General features: G+C 45.0%; 1 protein-coding gene across 1 annotated transcript; it reads right to left on the bottom strand.

The window, feature by feature from the left end:
• Positions 1-3,417: 3,417 nt before the first annotated feature.
• KCNA3 (potassium voltage-gated channel subfamily A member 3) lies at positions 3,418-19,907 on the bottom strand. The gene is given in 3 exon segments (XM_080648981.1): positions 3,418-9,101; positions 16,303-19,677; positions 19,679-19,907. Coding segments are annotated over 2 exon segments (1,755 nt in total). The 5' UTR covers positions 19,753-19,907; the 3' UTR covers positions 3,418-9,101; positions 16,303-17,996.
• Between the last annotated feature and the right edge of the window lie 2,604 nt (positions 19,908-22,511).

The raw sequence follows: 22,511 nt of genomic DNA, 5'->3' as shown, positions 1-22,511 counted from the left end.
CCGATGGTCTTAGGCGACCCTGCTAGAGGTTCTCAACCTGGAAAACACAGATATTTACATTATGATTCATAACAGTAGCAAAATTACAGTTATGAAGCAGCAACGAAAATAATTTTATGGTTGGGGGGTCACCACAACATGAGGAACTGTATTAAAGGGTCGGGCATTAGGAAGGTTGAGAACCACTGCCATACAGGTTTCAAGTGTACGGTTCTATGAGACAGCATCTGTAGATTGCAGTGTGTGCCCACCACCCAAAGTCAAATCATCTTCTGTCACCATGTATTTGACCCCCTTTACCCTCGACTCCCCCCAACGCCCCTTTCCCTCTCGTAACCACCATACTGTTATCTGTGTCTATGAGGTTGTTTTTTTTTTTTTAATATATTTTATTGATTTTTTACAGAGAGGAAGGGAGAAGGATAGAGAGTTAGAAACATCTTTTTTTTTTTTTAAAATATATTTTATTGACATTTTACAGAGAGGAAGGGAGAGGGATAGAGAGCTAGAAACATCGATGAGAGAGAAACATTGATCAGCTGCCTCTTGCACACCTCCTACTGGGGATGTGCCCACAACCAAGGTACATGCCCTTGACCGGAATGGAACCTGGGACCTTTCATTCCACAGGCCGACGCTCTATCCACTGAGCCAAACCGGTTAGGGCTATGAGGTTTTTTTTCTTATTTGTTCATTTGTTGCTTTCCATTTTATACTCCACGTATGTGTGACATCATATGGTTCTTAACTTTCTTCGTCTGAGTTATTTCGCTTAGCGTGACATTCTCTAGGTCCATCATGTTGTCACAAATAGCCCCATTGTGAACTCCAGCCATCCCGAGAATGTGGTTCCCGGCGCGGTGCGCCCCGGGGAGCTGTGTAATCTGTCTGACTAGCCGTCCATGCACAGCACAGCCCCAGCTAACCCCTTGGCTATGGCACATGTGGCGAGCTCGCCCCACACAGAAGGTGCCTGGAGGGAGAAGCATATTCAAATCAGGAACTCATTACTTTCTCAAGATGAGGACATAGAAAGTTCAATCAGCTTCACAAATTGCCTCCAGAAAGTATAAGGCAAAAAAAAAAAAAAAAAGAACTCTGCCTCAAAAATCCACATTCATACTGTGAAGGCCAATTCCCCCTTCTCCCCTAATTATTTCCATCCCCGTCGCTACAAATCAAAAGACATAGCCTTTTCCTCTGCAGAGTCCTCGGTTCTCTGCAGAGAGAAAGGAAATGCAGGACACCAGGGAGGCTTAGCATCTTCCAGCCGCTTCCCAGCTCCTCTCAGTCCCTCTGCCTCCCGTCGTGCACTGTCGCTGCTCTTAGGTTCCGGTGATGTGGAAACAGCTGTCTGTTTCCCGGCTGGCCTGCGGGTATAAATTAGACTGGTGATACCTGGCACCGACTCTCCTCCGATATTGTCAAGGTTAATGAGGTGGTGCCTCCGAGTCCATTTGTGTCCCTCCGTCTTCACCCTGAGGCGCTCATTGGGCCGAATTGCCAAATTGGACCAGACAGGTGAGGGACGGCCACACAGACTCATCTCCTTGTCAACGGTGTGATTTGAAATCAGATTTCTGGGTTATTTCCTTTGTTCCTTCTCTTGTGGCTTCATTTCCAAAGTGATGACTTCGCTGACCTTCAATGTCAAACAACAGCGTTGCCCCCAGAGGGTGGCCCTCTTTGGGCGCTTTCCTTCTGACTTATCGGGTATCATTTGGAGGGAACAAAGGATTTAAAAAAATAACAGCGCAACCTATGTTGGCTGTGATGGATGGAACTTATAAATTCACTAGAGGCCCGGTGCACGGATTCGTGCACCAGTGGGATCCTTTGGCCTGGCCTGCTGGGATTGGGCCAAAACTGGCTCTCCGACATCCCCTGAGAGGTCTCGGATTGCGAGAGGATGCAGGCCAGGCCGAGGGACGCCACCAGTGCACAATTAGGGCTAGGGAGGGACTGCGAGAGGGCTCCAGGGAGTGCCCAGTCCCGATAGGCCAGACCCCAGCAGCAAGCTAACCTACCAGTTGGAGCGTCTGCCCCCTGGTGGTCAGTGCACATCATAGCAACTGGTTGCACTGTTGAACACTTAGCATATTAGGCTTTTATTATATAGGATGATACATGGACCTAAGGGACAGAGAAGCACCCTACAGATAAAGGTTATAACATAGAAGAAAATGCACTGAGGACTGAGTGTCTCTAACCCATCGGAGGTGTGCAGCAATCCTTACAGACAGACGTTTCTGTTGAAGATCAGTGGAAAAGTGAGAATTTTCTCCATGGTTCAAAGAGACCATCTCTAATCCCTTGGCCACCAACTGCATTGCTTCATTCACGCTGACAAAGTTCATGAAGGACTTAAAGATGTGGTTCCTTAAAATGAAATACAAACCAAGGCTCACAGAGTCCACCACGAAAGCTGCATGACCAGAAAGCTGAGAAACAGTGATTTCTTCTATCAACTGGAGGCTGAGAAAACTATGCTTTATTCTTTCTCTAATGGCTAATTACCACGTACGTAAGGCAGCTCAACTCGGCACTTTTTCTTTTTTTAAGACAAAGTAAAATTCCAGATGGAGACAAGAGGGCCTCTGTTTTGGTGATATAGCCATTTGTTGACATTCCAAAAGCACAGACACATGTGAGTAAGTAGCTGCTATTAGGAAAAAAAGATGTAGGGTCAACATCGCTCAGCCCCAAATAAGAACAATGGGTATGTAAAGGCTGATTACAAGAAACTATAATCTATCATGGTGCAAAAATATTGGAGATATATAGAGAATACATATAGGAAACAAATGTTCTTTCTTAACATCTGACTGTTCTGAATCTGATTAATGAGAATCCTAACCTAGGAACTCAGGAATAGATGGACAACACCAACTAGACTCTAAGTTCTCTGACAATAAGGTCACCTTCATTACGGTGGTCATTTTCTTGAACAGGGCAGTGCACACAATTGATGCTCAAGCCATATTTGGGGTGAAATAATGTGTTTGCTTTGCCACACTTTTCTCATATAACTGAGAAGTATGATGGCACAGACTTCTTACGAATAAGGGTTTTCTTCCTCCAGAATTTCCTAGGCCCTTCACGAGGAGCAATGGAAGACAACTAGGCAATGCTGGCATCCAGAAGACTCGTTACAGGCAATGCAAGAAGGCTTCCCTGCAGTCACGTGACAGGACCCGGCAGTCTGCAGAGCTGAGCCAAAGGCAGCTGATGTTTGAGCTTCTGACAACAGCCCAGCTTTTGATGTTTCCTCTTTTGCAAAAACAGAGCAAGAGAAAGGAGAGAGAGAGAGAGAGAGAGAGAGAGAGAGAAAGAGAGAGAGAGGATGGAAGGAAGGAAGGAAGGAAGGAAGGAAAGAAGGAAGGGAGGAAGGAAGGAAAACAGAGAAAGAGGGGGAGGGGGAGACACAAGAGAATTTGGAACTAATTATTAAGATGATAAATGAGATTTTTTTCCTGATATTTTATTAAATTCTCCACATAACATTTGCAAGGAAAACACTGTCAACTCAATGGCAAATTTGAAAAATGGATCAGATGAAAACATCACATAATCAACTCATAGGTTTTTACTAACATTTACTGAACAGAAGGCCCCAAATTATGATGACAAGAACATGAGAGAACACGGGATAAGAGCTTATTTTACCTTTGCATTAACACGTGATACACTAAGAACTTCAATGTCAAAAGAAGATGATATAGAAACAAATATAAAACGTGTTTGATTTTACATTTCATTCAGAATTCCAATATTGGTTATGATGCCATTGTTCAAGAATGGTCCTTATTCCATCCCATACAAAATAATACTTGTCTGTTGATTATTGCTTCTTTCAACTGTTCAGCGATCAGTCATTACGATGGTTTTTTTAAACAAGGAGTTAGAAGATGAGTGAAGGAGATGATTTTTTTTTTTTTTCAGTCTGGCATTCTGATATCATCTGGGTTGAGTGTCTGTGGTCAGGGTGTGTGGACTTAATACGTTTTCGGTGGAAAATGGTTGGCTACCACCCTGTGGAAGGATACATTTTGGACGTTTCTAAAAAGCTCTGACATTAACAGCAACATTGGCTTGGAGATAAAGCCTGAAACGTCCCAATATATCATACAGAATTAAACTTAGGTCAAAGTTTTCAAGAAAATGGCAGTGATCGGGGGAAAAAAAATGACCAAAGGTGAACAGTGTCAAGAACACGGGATTCAGAACCATTTGCTGGCATACAATCTTGGACAAGTCACTTGATCTTTCTGAAAACCTTGGTTGTTTAATCTCTAAGCTTCCGATGGTCTTATTACTTCATACAGATACTTTAAAGATTAAACAAAATAGGTAAGTGATCTGTGCAAAGTTTGAGATAATAAATGTTAGACATCTCTATAAAAAAACTGAGGTGTATTTATTATTCTGACACCTACATAATGACTATCTGTAGAAGATTTCAAAAATGGACTATTACATGAAACATATTACATGAAATTACACACACGTTTGCTTTCCCTTGTATATATATAGGTATAGCAGAACTTTTAAACAAAAATTATACCATTTTATGAGGCATTTCCCAAAATGGTCTATGCAGCGCTTTTACAATTGAGTAAAAAAAGAGAGGATATTTCTATTTGGTTTATAATCATATAATTTTATGGCATTTAGGAAAAGCACTTGGACAGTTTTAAGTAAACTACATACTTAACCTTCCCACCCCAACCCCGGCATTGAGAGATCACACCATGGAAACGAGTTACCAGAAAAGATATTACTGTTGTCTGTCTTAGTGTGGTCAGTTCACAAATTGTTGCAAGATACACTATTACTACGATATGCGAGAATCACCCGTTAGCAAATTTCATCCACTTCTTGAAAAATGGGTAAAATTACTTCTCACAAAGATCACAGACACTTGATACACAGGAGATTCAACCGAACGTGAAACTTCAGATTCACAAAACCAGCATGATCAGATGAAACATTTCAATGAATTGCTCCACTAGGCAAAATGCACATTTCCTGTTAGGATTGAGGCCTGGAAAAACGGCCCCCTTCTCTGAATGGAAGGACAGAAGACTACACGGGACAAATCATCCCAGTATGATAAAATATTTCTGTATTATTCAAATGGGCGGCTATCATCTTAACAATTTCCTGTGTGTCCATATTTTGGCTTCTTTCTATTCTAGTCTCTACCATACTAGTAAAACCAGCAACCAGAATATACTCTTGTTTTTCAATGGATAGAATGATCTCTGATCTATGTTGTACAAAACCTATAACCCTTCTTTTTCCAACTGTCCACTAAAGCCAAATAATTTGGATTTTCCCTGAATTATTTTCTCACTCCTGAGCAACATGAATTACAATATGGCTCTATTGGCCTTATTTGTATTCACAAAAATTGACAAAATCTGTGAATATTACTTTAAATTATAGCCATTGCTTCTGGGACTAAAAGGGCATTACCTTTTTTTAAAAAAAAATATTTTTCTCACTACTAGTAAACACACCTCTGCCTCCACCTCAAGTTTGCATCTTTTTTATTATTTTAAATACATTTTTATTATTTTCAGAGAGTAAGGAAGAGGGTGAGAGAGAAACATCAATGATGAGAGAGAATCATTGATCGGCTGCCTCCCGCATGCCCCCCACTGGGGATCGAGCCCGCAACCTGGGCCTATGTCCTTGACCCGAATCGAACCCGGGACTCTTCAGTCCGCACGGCGACCCTTTATCCACTGAGCCAAATTGGCTAGGGCGGGCATTACATTTCTAATGTGCCAAAAATGCACCCTGTAATCAGCTACAGTTCATTGGTGAGCATTATATATTTATTTCTGATTCACTAAGTGATTATTAAAACACAAGCATTTACATGGAAGTTTCACTGGAATGGTTAGATAACTAACTCAACATTCAAAGATGAAATGCGAAATCGTAACAAACCAACCATGGTCAAAACTAAAGGTAAGGCCGACATTTTTTTTTTTAATATCTTGCTGAGGTCAACTGGCAATATCAGAACTAGGAGTGTTTGGATTTGCAGTCTGTGGGGTCCCATGAGTAGAGAAAGGCAGTATTTCAGTGACTGGAGGGGAGCAAGGTATACCTGTAAACAACCTGAAAATGCTACCGAATTCTCAGCGAGGTAAAGAAACATACAGATGACTCAATGTAAAGTCTCCACTGTCCAGATCAAGAAATTGGGGCTCAGAGAGATTAAAGCGACTTCCCTGGGGCCCATGGGAATCACTGGCAGGCACGTGCTCCTATCCAACTGATTCCTGTGCAAAAAGCGTCAAGAGATTGTAAGGCAAACACTCCTGCCCTCCAACCTCTTCCCACCTCCCCTGGATGCTGGTGTGGGCTGGACAGCATTCCACAGACTATTTCAAATCACCTTAGCAACTAAGGGAGTGTAACAGAAACCCGCCCCTGCTTTCCAGCTGTTTCAGTCATTCATCCCCATTCCGCAGAGTGATCTGTCTACTATGTCGCGATTCCATTACAGACCTGGGACAATTCTTACAGGAGGAAAAAAAAAAAATCCTATTTCCCCTTCTCATCATCAACTTAAAGAACCACATGACACTTTGGAGGTCCGAGTCTCACTTCAACTTATTCTCTTCTTCAGAAATGTGTAAGGAAGTCTGAGCACTTAAGAGTTCTTCAGAGCCTTTTCAAATGTGTGTCATGGGGACCCAGGGGCTGGAAAAGGGCTTTGGGGGTGATCAACCCAGCACCCCCATTTGGCAACGCAGGAAACTGAAGCCTAGCCCTGATAAGTGACTAGGGCCCCACAGGTAGAATGTGGCCAAGAATTCTGGTCTCCCGGTCTCTAGACCGATGCTATTTTTACCACCCATTCAGCGAACCATACCGGATATGATGGTTTACTCGTCTGGTGCCATTCTGTGCTTTTATAGCAGAAGTCCTGGTTTTGTCCTTATTTGACACTGTAGCCCGTAATAATAATGCAGAAAGGATATTAAATATACTATAATGCTTAAAGTTGTCTCTGGTGTTTAAGGAAGGTAGTTCCTGTGTCTGTTTTTGTAACACCTACAGGTTATTATTAAAACATATGAATGTCTGAGACCTCCGAGAGGACAGTTAGGTTTGTGTCAATCATCCCAATAGCTCGTGTGAATGACTCCACTGCTGGGCATCAGTTATGAGTATTTGGTGTCTGGAATGGACTGACTGTTCTCTGTGCCAGTGTCTCTATGAAATGGGCTAACGCAGAAGAAAAACATGGCAGTGGCTACATTTTTACTCTAATTACAAACCACCCAGATTGGAGGTTCACACAGCTCAAATCTGAGATAACCGTCACTCTCTGACTTCACTTTTTCCTAGAATGATCAGGTCCCACAGTTTTGGCCAGAGAAATAACTAGCAAATTGTGTAAAATTCAATGTTGACATTGCCTCAAAAGAAAGCTCCCTGGATTTTAGCTCCTATTCATCTGTTTTACTGCTGTTAGAAGTTTATGCCCGGCCAGTGTGGCTCAGTGGGTGAGCATCAACCTATGAACCAGGAGATCAGGTTCGATTTCCAGTCAGGGTACATGCCCAGGTTGTGGGCTCCATCCCCATTGCGGGGCTTGCAGGAGGCAGCCAATCAATGATTCTCTCTCATCATTGATGTTTCTATCTCTCTCTTCCTCTCTGAAATCAATAAAAATATATTAAAAAAAAAAGTTTGTGTCAGCTACTGATTCTTATATATTAACAATTTCATCATCACCTGTATTTCCTTCCACAGGGGATCAAAAAGTATTATAATCCTAGCTTTGCTACCAAAATATTTTGATGGGAATTAAAATTCTACAAGTGCTCTTATTATAACTTAGCATTGTTATGCATTTGAATAACAGGAGACTGGTTATTCATGCATTCACTCAGGTATATTTGGAAAATAAAATATGGAAATGAGAAAAAGTCTTTTTTATGCTAAATGTTCACAGTTTGACTTTCCATAAGGCTTATTAAATAATATACAAATAGCTACCATTCTGCTGAAATGTCACAGTCGCTACATTAATAATGGCACAGAAGGGAAATGTCCCCCAGTGGGAAATCATCTTCATGACCTCCTAAGTCTCTTTTCCAACTAAAACTTGGCTGTTTTTTATTGATAAAAGTTTCATTTCTAAAAGAATACAAAAATAGAAAATGAACCAGGAAAGCTTTTACATATATAATTTTGAAGGACACTCTATAAACATTAGATGAGATACTGTATATATCCTTAGGAATGTGCTTTGTCTCGCCACGCCGAACATTGCATAAAAACGAAATTGAATGAGTATATGCCAAATAAGCTGTGGAAAAGCATAACGCAATGTTGAATTTTAGTTAAGACAGACAACTTACACATACAGTAAGTACTAATAATATATTTTTAAAGTTAAGCTCAGCTAACACCGGCCTACAAGATTCATTTGCAAATCTACCATTTTTAATGAAAAAATAAGAGAATGTTGAATCAAGCAAGGCACATTTCTTTTAGGCAAGTCTGTCTTTAACGCCATTCATCTGGGCACAGTGTACATTTCACTTACTCACGTGGAGATGGGCTAATCTATGCACGAGAGCCTTTGGTACAAAACACAGTCATCAATAAAGTTGCACGAAAGCCAGGACACAGAAGGTAACATTAATGTATCTCGTGACTGAACACAGTCCAGTGATTAGCTGAAAGCAGAAACACAGTCATCGTTGGCTTGTCGGAAACAAACATTTAGGTTCTCTTTATCAGCAATACTGCTTAGTTTTTGGATCATTGGATTTCATCAAAACGTCAAAAGGTTGAAATGATACCCTAATATTGTTGACGTTCTTCTTTCTCTCTTGATGACTATCTTTTGTCTTGCATACAATTTGAGGAAGATCCTCAGAGCTCTTTCCCTTGCAGAATGCATTTGCTGGAGACATGTTATTTAACGTCAACGAAAGCAGACTATGGCTGGCAGGCAGCTCATGGCCCATCAGTGACAGACCCAACACTGCATTCTTGAGCTAGACAGGGAAAGACAGGAGCATCCTACTGGTCAGTGTGGCTCTTTATGTGGGCTCTTCAGGTATCTGTTGGCAGAGTAAACACAATTCATTTACTACATATTTAGTTGTTTAAAAATTATAGACCTCACGTCAATATAAAACATTCTATCCGTTATACTTTTAACAACTGTGGTGTGTTTTCTTACAGTTACCCTGAAAAGTTCAAGCAATTTTATTCTCTATACATATTAACTACATATTGAATGCTTTTAATTTATGTTAGGAAAAGTTTCAGAGCATCCTGAAATTATGAGCTTTTCCCCCCCGTATTTAATAATGACCTCCACATGCAACCCAAACCAATGTGACTGTTTGCTTTTTTTTTTTTTTTAATATATTTTTATTGATTTCAGGGAGAAAGGGAGAAGGAGAGAGAGATGGAAACATCGGTGATGAGAATCATTGACTGGCTGCCTCCTGCATGCCCCCTACTGGGGATAGAGCCCGAAACCCAGGCATGTTCCTGGAATCGAACCCGGGACCTTTCAGTCGACAGGCCGACGCTCTATCCACTGAGCCAAACCAGCTAGGGCAGACTGTTTGCTTTTTGAACAGGAAGATTTATCTGTATCTTTAGAATCATCTGAAAGGTTTGAGTGCCTACTCTTTTTTAAAGAAAAATGTATGTATGCATTTTCTCATTGTTATGGGGGGGGGGGAAGAGAGAGAGAAAGAGGGAGAGAGAGAGGGAGAGAGAGAGGAGAAACAGTCTCAAAAGAGTACTGTGAAAACCATATTCTAGGTGCTAGATGTCATCTCTATAGTTTCTCTTGTCATTACAAAGAACTCTAAAATCTGCTCATCCTTTGAAATATGAACTCTGCAGTTGGGTACCCTTTAAGAAATTACAAATCGAGGCAACAATAACCACTCGGCCAAGGCCAGTAGAGAACAAAGACATAAAATTTCAAGGTTTGGTGCTCTCCTCTTCCAACTACAAAAAATGATAATAATAATAATTTAGAAATGCTGACAATAAAGTAGTTCTTAAAAGTAGCATACGGCAGCATGACTATCTTGTTTACTGCTACATCCAGAGTCTAGGATGGAGTCTGGCCCAGAGGAGACACTTCATATGCTGAATGAATGAGTAAATCCCTACCACTTCGCACAGTGACACATGGAAAGTACTCAGGAAATATAGGTTGAATGAATAAATGGATATGTAACAATTCAATTTAGGCACACTCTAGAGATTCACTAACTACATCCTGTATAATAAAAGGCTAATATGCAAATTGTCCCCTCCACCAGGAGTTTGACCAGGGGGCGGGGCCGGCCCACCAACTGCCTGTGGCCCCTTCCCCCGGGGCAGTCCCACCCCGGATTGACTCCCCGGTCTGGGGTGAGGGGGGGGTGGTGGCTAGATCCCACCTGTGCACGAATTTGTGCACTGGGCCTCTAGTGATATATAAAGAATACTTATAAAGTCAAAAACAGAAAATGCTAAACCCAGAGCCAGCCTTCAGTATGTGAATATTACCCATCACAGCACTCAGAGAAGAAAGCTTTTAGCAGGTGTCTCAGATGCAGTGGAAATGCCTAACGATGGTGATCTGGAATTCGTGCTTTTGACAGACGAGTCACCCACTCCCTGGACTACATGTGGCACGTCTCCTATGTGCTGGGCAAGCAGCCAGTGAAGTTATCCTCATTGACCTGGAATACACCTGATCTTCCTTCGTGGGAGATGTTAACTTCTTACCACTAATCTGTGTTGAAGAAGCAAGAGTACATTCTTGCATCACAGTATGCTTCTTTTTCATTGCAGAGTTTGAAAATTATAGTAGTCTAACAGCTATTAATGACTACTAATTACAAGAGATTACAAGGACCATGAATGATTTTATTTCCTAAGAGCCTAGCGTCGGCTCAATGCTACCGGAGTTTTGGTTATCTGGAGCTGGTTCTGTTAAGCTCTTCTTGTCTTCCTACCGTTACATCCTTTCTATACAAGGGCTTGGGCCATTTTTTTTTTTTTTTTTTTACTTCATATGTCAGTACCTGTCTCAATCCGCTTTTTTTTTACTTCATATGTCAGTACCTGTCCCAAGGCGCTTGGGATTCTTAAAAAAGTATGGTATAGTTTGGTATTCTAATAGACTGTGGGTATGGAGGGAGTTGTAATTCAATAGAAACAAAAAATACAAGTGATATTTGGACAGTAATCATAATGTTTATATTAGTGGCTCAGGAATGGGTTGAAGGGCGGAGAAGAGGGCACATGGCCTTAACTATCAAAAGCAACTCTACAGCCCTGGCTGGTTTGGCTCATTGGATAGAACGTCAGCCTGCAGACTGAAGGGTCCCAGGTTAGATTCTGGTCAAGGGCACATGCCTGGGTTGCAGGCTTGATCCCCATTAGGGAACGTGCAGGAGGCAGCCAATCAATGATTCTCTCTCATCACTGATGTTTCTATCTCTCTTTCCCTCTCCCTTCCTCTCTGAAATCAATAAAGATATATATATATATATATATATATATATATATATATATATGTTTTAAAAAGCAACTCTACAAAAAGAGAGAAAGGAAGTGTAATAGAAAATAGTGATCTATAATTGAAGATGTGTGTCCAAACAAATGTTCTAAAGTATAAAGCAAGAAAAGAAGATAAGAACAGTCAAATTTCTACAATTACCAAGTTTCTGAAGGAGTAATTAGACCTCCAACAGGGCCTACGTGAGAGAGGTACAGAAACGCAGCTTACTTCATTGTCAGCCTTTCTAACTTGTAAGAATGAGGAGTTGAAACTTCGTGGCCCAACACTAAGTCATCTATTTAATGACTTAGTGTTGGCTGCAAACCAACAAGTCCTACAAATTCTAATAACTAAAGAGTAATAAATTAGCCCCCAGGACTAGCGAGATTTCTTGCTCATTTAGGTATAACTCTCTGGCCTCTTGGAAATGATGTACTCTTGGCAAGTCAAAAAAGTTGAAACTCACTCAGTAATTAAAGTTGATTATGACTAAGATGTGAGCGGAGTCATAAGTCTGGAAAGTCCCGGGGAAATGACCTGTGAGGTGTATTCAGCTCTACTTTAAGCAGCATTTAGGTCTACTAACAACACACACTCTCAATTCATAGCCACCTGTAAAATAAACGGATCTTTTACAAACAGCTCAAAAAATAGCTGCAGGTAAAAGATTCAGAGAATCTTGGTATAAAGCAACTCAAGCACGGTTCTTACTTGGGGAAAGTAAGGCGACTAACTTGTCTGAATCATTTAAATTCTATTTCAGGGTGACGGTGAGCATGTGAAGATGCTTGGTCTACAGCACTGGCCATTTTCGGGCAGGAGGCCGGGAGCCCAGTCAGAACAGCAAGGTTTGCGCTCTGCTTGGCTTCCCATCCCTTCTTCCTGCCTCCTCTGATCTCTCTCTCAAAGGTTATCACCCACTCACTGCAGGTTATAAAAAAAACAAGCAATTTCATCGATATACATAAAGTTGCCTAACAAACGATAGGAAATTAGTTGTAGGAAAACAATAGTTTTAGCCTCCTTAGTTTAGGCCAGTGGTCGGCAAACTGCGGCTCGCGAGCCACATGTGGCTCTTTGACCCCTTGAGTGTGGCTCTTCCACAAAATACCACGTGCGGGCGTGCACGTACAGTGCAATTGAAACTTCGTGGCCCACGCGCAGAAGTCGATTTTTGGCTCTCAAAAGAAATTTCAATCGTTGTACTGTTGATATTTGGCTCTGTTGACGAAGGAGTTTGCCGACCACTGGTTTAGGCCCAATACAAGGCCGCAGGGAAAGAAACTGCCCTCCAGGCAAGCCCCAAATTCCTCCTCCCTTTCTAATGCCCTCACCTCTAGCTCAGAGCTGCCTGTCTTCGGACTGGGGGTGTGGGTTCTGCTCAGCATTTCTGAGTGGGAGGGACTATCACTTTTACTCACAGCTGAGAGGTGGGAAGGACTCAGCAAGTGCTGCAGAAAACGCTGACATTTTAAACGTAGAGAAGTCAGTGAATTACAGTTCTGATTCTCCAAGGACTAGACTATTGGCATGTATGCTATATATTGACTTTATAGACTACCAGCAAAGCAATTACTTGAGTACATTCTATGGCAAAGAGGTTAATAACATGTTTTACGTCAATAAACCATAACTTTACATTTCTTCATACTGTGCATTTAAAATGTCAACACGGCCCCCTTATGTGCAGCTGTTGGTGATTATGTCACTATTTTTGCTGGGCATTTAAATTTGGTAACACCATAAAAGAAATAAAATAGCCCCGGCTGGTTTGGCTGAGTGCATAGAGTCGGCCTACGGAATGAAGGGTCCCAGGTTCGATTCCGGTCAAGGGCACATGCCTGGATTTCGGGCTTGATCCCAAGTAGGGGGTGTGCAGGAGGCAGCCAATCAATGATTCTCTCTCATCATTGATGTTTCTCTCTCCCTCTTCCTTCCTCGCTGAAATCAATAAAAAATATTTTTTAAAAAAGAAGGAAAATAATATTAATGTTTATCTCTAGATTCACCAGCTGCGGGTATAGAGATTTTCCCCAGCGTGTGGATGGGTGTGCACTGACCCGGTCGCCCCTCCTCCTATGGATCTTTTGTGCACACAGACCTATGTATGTGCACCGTCCAACATCCAAGACATGCTTTGGGCTCAGCACTGAAGTCTGTGGTTTGCAAGGCTCTCTGGCCTGTGCAAACTTAGACTCGTGAGCATTTTTGCTCTTAAGTCCAAATCACTGCCCATTTTCATTTCACTAAATTGGATTTCGGACATGAGAGAAGAGGCTACAGCTATTTTGTGGGACAAAATTATATTCTAATGTTTTGTTGAGGATAGATGCTCTTATAAAGCAACAATGGCACCAATTGCAATGAACTGGCACTCTCCTGCTTTCAACCCTTTTGTTCTAAGTAATTTCTCCCTTCTTGGTAAGAGGGAGTCAAAATGTTTACACCACTTTCTGGCATGGATCGCTAGTAACCTAAGCAAAGTGTAAGGAGGCGGGAAAATAACAATTTGCACAATGCTATCACCTATAGTAGATGAAAATATATGGAAATAGGAAATGAATCTTAAAACTGAAAAATATCCATTGTCTTAGCAGGTACCACCACTGTGACTGACGATACTTTCTGAGCATAATAGCAAGTCCAGATAAATCCATCATATAAGAAAGTCATCCTTTCTCCTGGAAAAGCCCACCTCTTCATCCAATTTAAATAACATATATTTGATCCCTATGGTTCAAATATATCTGATGATTAGAAAAGGGTTAATTTCCAGGATACTGAAAGAAGTAGGTTTCTGGAGATATGTTCTTTACAGGAATTCATTAATTAGTTACATGGGCTGAAGTCAAATCTGAAAGCATAAGGAATTTATTTGCTCAATCTCTTTCAAGTCATCCAATAAAAGGTACAGGTATTGGTGTGGGCAGGGGGTGGGGGCGGACAGAATGACCTGGTTTTAAATTATAGCTGAGTCTCTTGCTAGCTGTGATGTCTCAGGGAAATCATTTAACCTTAACCATCTATTCTTACCCTCCTAAGATGGGGTTAATACCACCTAACTCGCTGAGTTGAGAAGTGTCAAGGACATGGTGACCTTTAATAAATGGTAATTATTCCTGTGATGTAGAAAGTAAATAGGAAGACACTGATTATGTATTTCATATCATTCGCAAAGTTCAGTATTAATTACACAACGTGAATAATGATCACAATAATAATGCAATCTCTTAGCAAATAATATAATGTAGTAATGCAATCTCTTAGCAAAATCTCTGCTGCATATCATGCAATTTACCCTTTCTGAGTAATATACCTGTATTAACAATTAATAGTCACAACAACCCTGTGAGGTACTATTTATTACCCTCATTTTACAAATAAGGACGCTGAGGCACAGAGAGGTTCAGTAATTTGCTCAAGGTCAAACAGCAGAGTCAGGATTCAAGCGCTGGCAATATAACTGCAGAGCTGATGCATTAAACCACTTCACTAAAAGCCTGAGAAGAACATTAATGTAACATCATAGCAATTCACCCATCAAGTACAGGTATGTATGAAATACATACAAGAAGCTACATTCTGTGCTGGACACAGAACCTATAACCTTCAAGAAGCTAACAATATGGCAGCTAGAAGCAATTATACGACCTCAAAGTTAGGACTCAAAAGCCGTATTTCTCTGGGTTTAAAAAAAGGGTCTCATTTGTATTACTGTTATCTAATAGCCATACAATTCTGAAAATCACGGCACAACCATTGGCTACGTATAGGGCTCGTCACGGTTTCTGCATCTTCCGAAAAATATGAATAAAACTATTCCTGTAGTTTGTTCATCTCTAAGATCTTTTAAAAAGAGATACAGAATTTATTTTTATGTTCTTACTATAGTGTATCTATCATGTAACCACCAACATAGGTCATAAACAGAATTCCTGGTCACCAACAATACCAAAAATTGGTCAAAAGGTAGATCCATGTTAAAAGTAACTCAAATCAGCAGCAAAAGAAACTAGGCAAAGGGGTCCTATCTCGATGCACGTAGATAAGAACAATGATGCCAAGACCAGGCATGTAGATTTCTCTTCTCTTCCCTCTTTTATTGTCTTAGTATTATTTTTCATTGTCTTAAAGCACCAACAGTAACTAACGTAAGTAGGCTTCTGACTCCCTGAAAGTACTTTATAAGCTTTAAAATAGGGTGACTCTCATTGACTCTAGGAGAGAATAAGTTACAACCCATCAAAACCAAAAAAATAATTGTGGGAAATGCATGTCTAGAATGTGCATGCAATTATGTATGTTAAAGTAAAATGTTACCTGTATTTCCATTTTAACCATTTTTGTCTCAAAGAATTGTACTACCAAATGATGTAGATTAACACTGGAACAATCATCTAACGGCAGTAGCTTCTGTCTTTTAATTCCTTTTTTAAGGGGAAACAGGCTGTTCAGAAGCCAAGTGGGTTAGTAAAAGGAATGGCACCATTTTCAGTTTAGTGTGGGTGAAGGCTAAACAGCAATTTTTTTGTGTGTTTTTTTTTTTCAGGAAACAGTGGAAGGACAGTTAGCAGCCTGGAAATCAAATGGAAACGGTGTTCCAAATGATCAGAAAAAGGCACAAAGCAGATGATTCATACAGAACCACTGGTTTTGCAAGTATCACCCATCAGGACACGAATGGCATTGCCCACCTCCCTGGACAAGAAGGAAGTGCCCTCAGAGGCCCCCACGGTGCTCACCTGGGTCTGTCTGTCTTCTGGCGACCCTGGCCCATGGCTGAAACTTGACGGTATCGCCCCAAGCTCTGGTTACTTCCCGTCCCTGCTTTTTATTGATTGTCTGCCATTCCCTCAGTTACAAACACGCATCCTTCACAATTTGCGATTTTATTTAGCTTTTCAAGTGCCGTGATGGTGACGGTGCTGTTGTGGAATCTGTTTTGTTTGTTTTTTTGGTGTGTGTGTGTTGTTAAAGAGGACATCTGAAGGTCCCTTGTAGCAAGGTTTTGGATACACGGATTGAATCTTTCATTTGGTTATGTACAGAACACCTATTGGCTTTTTTTATTTCATTGGTTGCCCGGAAACTTCTTGGTGAAAGAAAACAGTAGAGAAGCATCTTTTGAAATTATTGCCTCATTACTCACATTTCATTCAAGTCACGCCTGATTGTGGTGTATATCTAAAATCCCAAAGACGATTATTTTCCTTCTCAATTCAGTCATTATAGGGTGATATCAATGCTTTTCTTTTGTAGTAAAAAAATATGCATTTTGTGAGTCATTTCACCACCTTGGAATCTCAGGCTTCATTTGTGCGGTTTATTCAAACAGTGGTTTTCCTTATGAAATCGTGTAAGTAGGAACCATCTGGAAAGGTTACTGTGGAAACGGCAGGGGCTAGGAGGGGCAGGGACAGAGAGCAAGAGATGCCATGACAACCTTTTTCGGGTTTCCTAGGAAACCTGGGTTGCTATGGAAACTACATCAGCCGGTTGGAATTAGTAACTTCCGCTGGAAGGAATGTCTGCCACTTTAATCTTCTTGTGATACCGCAGAAGCTTATCTCTCAGATGCATTAGGAAATTTTTGTTTGTTTCTCTCAGCAGCACTGAAAACATCTGTTTCTAGTGGCTAGAACACACACACACACACACACACACACACACACACACACAGAACTTCACAGGAATCTGTTAGTCTCATACTTTGGAAATGCCTAACAATCCCCAAAGAGTTAAATGAATTAGTCAGACCAGTACATCTTGGGCACTTCCCTTTGTTCAAAGTTGTAGAGATCCTTAAAATTCTAGGAAGGGGTTTCCAAACAGAATAGAAATTCCAGTCAAAAAACCAAATAAACGGACGGTCGGTTTATAAGTCTTTTTGATTGGACTTTCCATCCACATATCCACAGTGTTGGCAACGGAGCTAAATATTCCATACTGCTGAGCAAAGGCCCATGGAAAGGAAGCATCCTTAGGCGCGTGCCTGCTTTACTTAGTAAAGAAACAACTGCCTTTTCATTCTGAGGTTAAACAGTTACTCTGTTCTTCAGTTTCATTTCCTCCCGGGATGTACAGGGTGTTTTTTTTTTGTTTTTTTTTTTCTTCTTCCATAGGGCGTGGCCTGGAAATCAAATTCAAAGTTTGCTGTTTGCAATATTAAGAGAGAGGGAGAGAGAGAGAGAGAGAGAGAGAGAGAGAGAGAGAGAGAGAGAAAAGAGAGAGCTGAAAGAATGCAGCCCACTTGCAAAACAGACACCTGTTTGTGTGCAGCAGTCGGGGAGGGGGGGGCGAGGATGGAGTGTGCTTTCCACTTCTTCGTGTCCTTTCCTGGATGGATGGTCTGGAAATGTATAAAACAAGGGCACACACAGACCAGGGGGGCACGGTCCACACGACAGTGAGCACAGCATGTCCCTGGCGTCGTATATTACACGTCCGTGAATATCTTTTTGATGTTGACACAGGAGTTGGGGTTATTGTTCGTGGTGCAGGCGGCTGTGGAATTGCCCGTTTTGAAGGGGGTCTGCGGGAAAGCGCTGTGGTTCATGCCCCCCTCTTCGATCACCATGTACTCCGACTTACTCAGGGTGGAGTTGCTCCTGGTTTTCCGCAGCTCCTCGGCCGAGGGGGAGAGGTGCTGGCAGCTGCCCACGTGCATGTACTGGGCTTGCTCTTCCCCTTCGGTCTCCCGGTGGTAGAAGTAGTTGAAGTTGGACACAATCACAGGGACCGGCAGAGCGATGGTCAGCACGCCAGCGATGGCACAGAGCGACCCCACAATCTTGCCCCCTATGGTCACCGGGTGCATATCCCCGTAGCCGACGGTCGTCATGGTGACCACGGCCCACCAGAAGGCATCCGGGATGCTGCTGAACCGCGAGGTGGGGTCGTCTGCCTCCGCGAAGTAGACGGCGCTGGAGAAGAGGATGACCCCGATGAAGAGGAAGAAGATGAGCAGCCCCAGCTCCCGCATGGACGCCTTCAGCGTCTGGCCCAGGATCTGCAGCCCCTTGGAGTGGCGGGAGAGCTTGAAGATGCGGAAGACCCGCACCAGCCGGATGACCCGCAGGATGGCCAGCGACATGGCCTGCTGCCCATTGCCCTGGCGCTCGGCCAGCTCCGTGCCCAGCGTGATGAAGTAGGGGATGATGGCCACGATGTCGATCAGGTTCATGATGTTCCGCGAGAAGGTGGCCTTGCTGGGGCACGCGAAGAACCGCACCAGCAGCTCGAAGGAGAACCAGATGATGCACAGCGTCTCCACCACGAAGAAGGGGTCGGAGAAGCTGGAGGCCCCGGCGGCGGCCCCCGACGTGCTGTTGCCGGCCCCCTCCGGCAGCTCCAGCGCCGGCGGCGGGGCGAAGTAGCCCCTCTCGTCGCGGAACTCGGGCAGCGTCTCCAGGCAGAAGATGACGATGGAGACGAGGATGACGAGCACGGACACGATGGCGATGCCCCGCGCCGGCCCCGAGCTCTCCGGGTACTCGAAGAGCAGCCACACCTGGCGCTGGAAGTCGCGGCGGGGCAGCGGCCGCTCCTCCTCGCGCAGGAAGCCCTCGTCCTCGCGGAACTTCTCCATGGCCTCCTCGCCCAGCTGGTAGAAGCGGATCTCCTCGGAGAAGATGTCGATGGGCACGTTGACCGGCCGGCGGATGCGCCCCCCGGACTGGTAGTAGTAGAGGATGGCGTCGAAGCTGGGCCGGTTGCGGTCGAAGAAGTACTCGTTGCGGAGCGGGTCGAAGTACCGCATGCGTCGCTTGGGGTCGCCCAGCAGCGTCTCGGGGAACTGGCAGAGGGTCTTGAGCTGTGTCTCGAAGCGCAGCCCCGAGATGTTGATGACCACGCGCTCCCCGCAGCAGTCCTGGTCGCCGGCGGCCGGCAGCGCGGGCGGCAGCGGCTCGTAGCGGTCACGGTCACAGCCGCCGCCGCCGCCGCCGCCGCCGCCGCCACCGCAGCTGCCCTCAGGCGGGTCCCCGCCGCCGCCGTCGGCCGCCTCCGGCTCCAGCAGGTGGTCCCCGGGCACCACGGTCATGTCGGGCGGCAGCTCGGGGCCCGCGGCCGACTCGGCGTAGCCCGGGTTCACCAGGGTGCGGGCGCCGCCGCCGGCGGGGCGCGGGACCGGGGGGGGCGCGGTGGCGGGCGGCGGGCGGTGGCGAGCTCAGCAGGCTGAGATGCTCTTCCATGCGGCGGGGACCCGGCCGCGCGGGCCGCGGCGCTCCTGCTCCCGCCCGCTACCGCGCCGCCTGCGCCCCGAGCCCAGCCCGCCGCCTGTTGCTGCCGCGGCTGCCGCCGGGCTCCGTCTGGCTGTGGCGCGGCCCGCGGGCTCCTCGGCGGAGAGAGACGCCTCCCGCCCGCCCCCGCCTCCCTCCGCCCCCGCCTCCCTCCGCCCCCGCCCGCGCCCAGCGCGCGCCCGCCGCCCTCCCGGGCCCTCGGGGTCCCCGCCCCTCGCGCGGCGCGCGCCCGGCCCCGCCCCTCCCCGCCGCCCTCCTAGCCCCTCAGGCACCCAGGCACCTTCCTTTAGCGCCTGGGTTCCCCTCTGCACCTCTCCAGCCCGCTTCGTGTCAGTATGCGCGCCCCCGGCCCGCGAGGCCGCGTCCCAGTTTCAGGGCTTCTCCACCGCCCTGGACCCACGCCGCAGCCCCGCGAGCTGCGGGCCTCCCCTCCCCGCGTCTCCACCTGGGCCAGCCCGGGGGGAGGCGGGCTGTGCGGAGCCCTGAGGTCAGCTGGCTGGCGGAGGCAGGGTGCCCTGGGGTCAGCTGGCTGGTGGAGGCAGGCGAGGAGGGAGGGTGGGGATGCGCCCTGGATCCGGAGCCTTGTCCAGGGAGGGGTGGCAGGCATGCTGGGCGCCCCGAGGTGGAAGACCTCCAGGCCCGGAGGGCTCTAAATAACGCAGCTCCTGTTTGGATGAGAAGCTGAAGGGCGTGATGGGTGCTGCGAGAGTCTGAAGAAAATGGGTCATTAAAGGCATCTAGGGACTTGACTTTGAAGAGAATAGTTCACACTGGCTTCCACAGCTTAGATCCATTCCAGTCGCTGGGAAGAATAGAGGACCACGTTTCTGGTTGGGCTTGGAGAGGGCAGCCTGGTCTTTACAGGACTGTGAGCTTCCCTGAGAGGGAAGTGACAAAGGAAATTCACAAAGGAAATTCACTTGTTATCTTGAGTCTGTGTTGGGAGGGACGGAGACCTGTACATAAACCCTCTACCTAATGCTTCGCTGCTGGCCTTGGGGTAGGGGATTCACCACGTTTTAGCTGTTACCCTGGGAGAACATTCAGTCCAAACCTTGTAACTCTGTTGCTTGATGTTGGCCTGGAGATAGTACCTTACATTTATCCCCTCTGAATCCAAACTAGTTTTCCAAATTGCTGTGGCCACTTTGAACACAATTTCTCTTTCTAGACATTTAATCAAATCCAATTCAGAGTCAACCCCAGGCTTAAAAATGTGTTTTCTGCTATATCATTCGAATCATTTACAAAAGAGTTATCTAGACAACTCCCGCACCCAATCACGCCTTAGCTGGGAAGTTTGGAGTAAACGTGATGTGTGGTCATGGAGGGCGGGGACTAGGTCTCACCCAATTTGCATTCCCAGCAGCCACCAAAGTGCCTGCCGCGCTGGTAGGAACTCCTATATGTCTGTTGAATTGAGTTTCTCAACAAGTGAGCCTTTGCATCTCTATCCACTCTGGAGGGTCAGCATTTCTTCTCTCTGAGCCCAGGACCCCTGGATTCCTGGGAGGGGGAGGGAGGGGACCCTGGGCTCACAGTTGGGTACATTACGGGGTTGGTAATTCCATGGGGTTTCCTCTGCCTCTTCTGAGCACCCATGTTCTTTTCTGTCCTTCACTCCCAGGTCAGGGCCAGGCCCTGCAGGCTGTAACATGTATTGTCAGATGGTCATAGTGGACCACCAGGTAAAACACTCTCTCCCTAAACAACACCCTGTCTTAGAGCTGGGGGTTGGGTAGCAGTATAATCAATCATTCATATATTTAAATCTAAGAATAAGACAGAGAGCTCACTGCCAGGATGGCTCTTAGAAAGGCAAAGACCCTATTTTTAAAGACCCAATGTTTCATGCACTTCTCTGCCCGACTTAGAAAGTGATTTATTTCTCCATTTGCAGGAATTAGTACCGAAATTAATATTAATCAACCGCAAGGAAGACCAGAACAGAGCCGGTCCTGTGATGGATGGTCACAAGCTTCTCCCTGCTGTGCAGTAGCTCTCCTTCAGAAATGACTGTTTCCACTCCTCCCATGTAGGTGCCTTATCGGGAAGACCGATTCTGAGCTTCATAGAACAGCCCTTACTTTATACCTGAAGCCCAGAGAAGTTTAGCGATTTCCTCGAGCTCACACAGGGCGTTCCCGGCAGGGCGGGGGCCTGAAATCCTGGCCCATTTCCGAACCCAGCGTTCGCTGTACTGTGTCACGCTGGGAGGTTTCTATGTTGCCACTGTGAGTGCTTAATAAACACTAGATTTCTAACGGCAGCCTGCTTGCTTCTGATTGCTGACTGGTTTGCTTCGCTTCATATTTATTTTAACTGAAAACTACCGCCTTCGGACGGCTAGTCTGTTGTTGATAGGAAATGAGTTGGTGGGCGAATCCCAGCCCTGTTGGACAGCAAAACCCATCACAACAAATCAATGTCAGACATGGCACTGCAGGGGAAACATATGCCACTTATTTAATACCCCCAGCGGAGTAGCTCAAAGTGATTTGAAAATGTCTCATTAATCCCCATGACACCCCGGTGGGGTAATAATAATATGATTGTACTGTTTAAGCACAGAGCTGCGGCAAAGCCAGCAGCTTCTCTGAGCATGTGCAGGGCTTCCTCACATTCTCATCTTCAACGTTAGAGCCCCCGTGAAACCACCAGCTTTGCAAACGGTAAGGGTACATCTTGGCGTGTGGGCTTTCTACGTGGCT

This window comes from Plecotus auritus, assembly GCF_963455305.1.
Source record: "Plecotus auritus genome assembly, chromosome: 12".
NCBI classification, from domain to species: domain Eukaryota; kingdom Metazoa; phylum Chordata; class Mammalia; order Chiroptera; family Vespertilionidae; genus Plecotus; species Plecotus auritus.
This window is presented reverse-complemented; position numbering and strand designations above follow the sequence as displayed.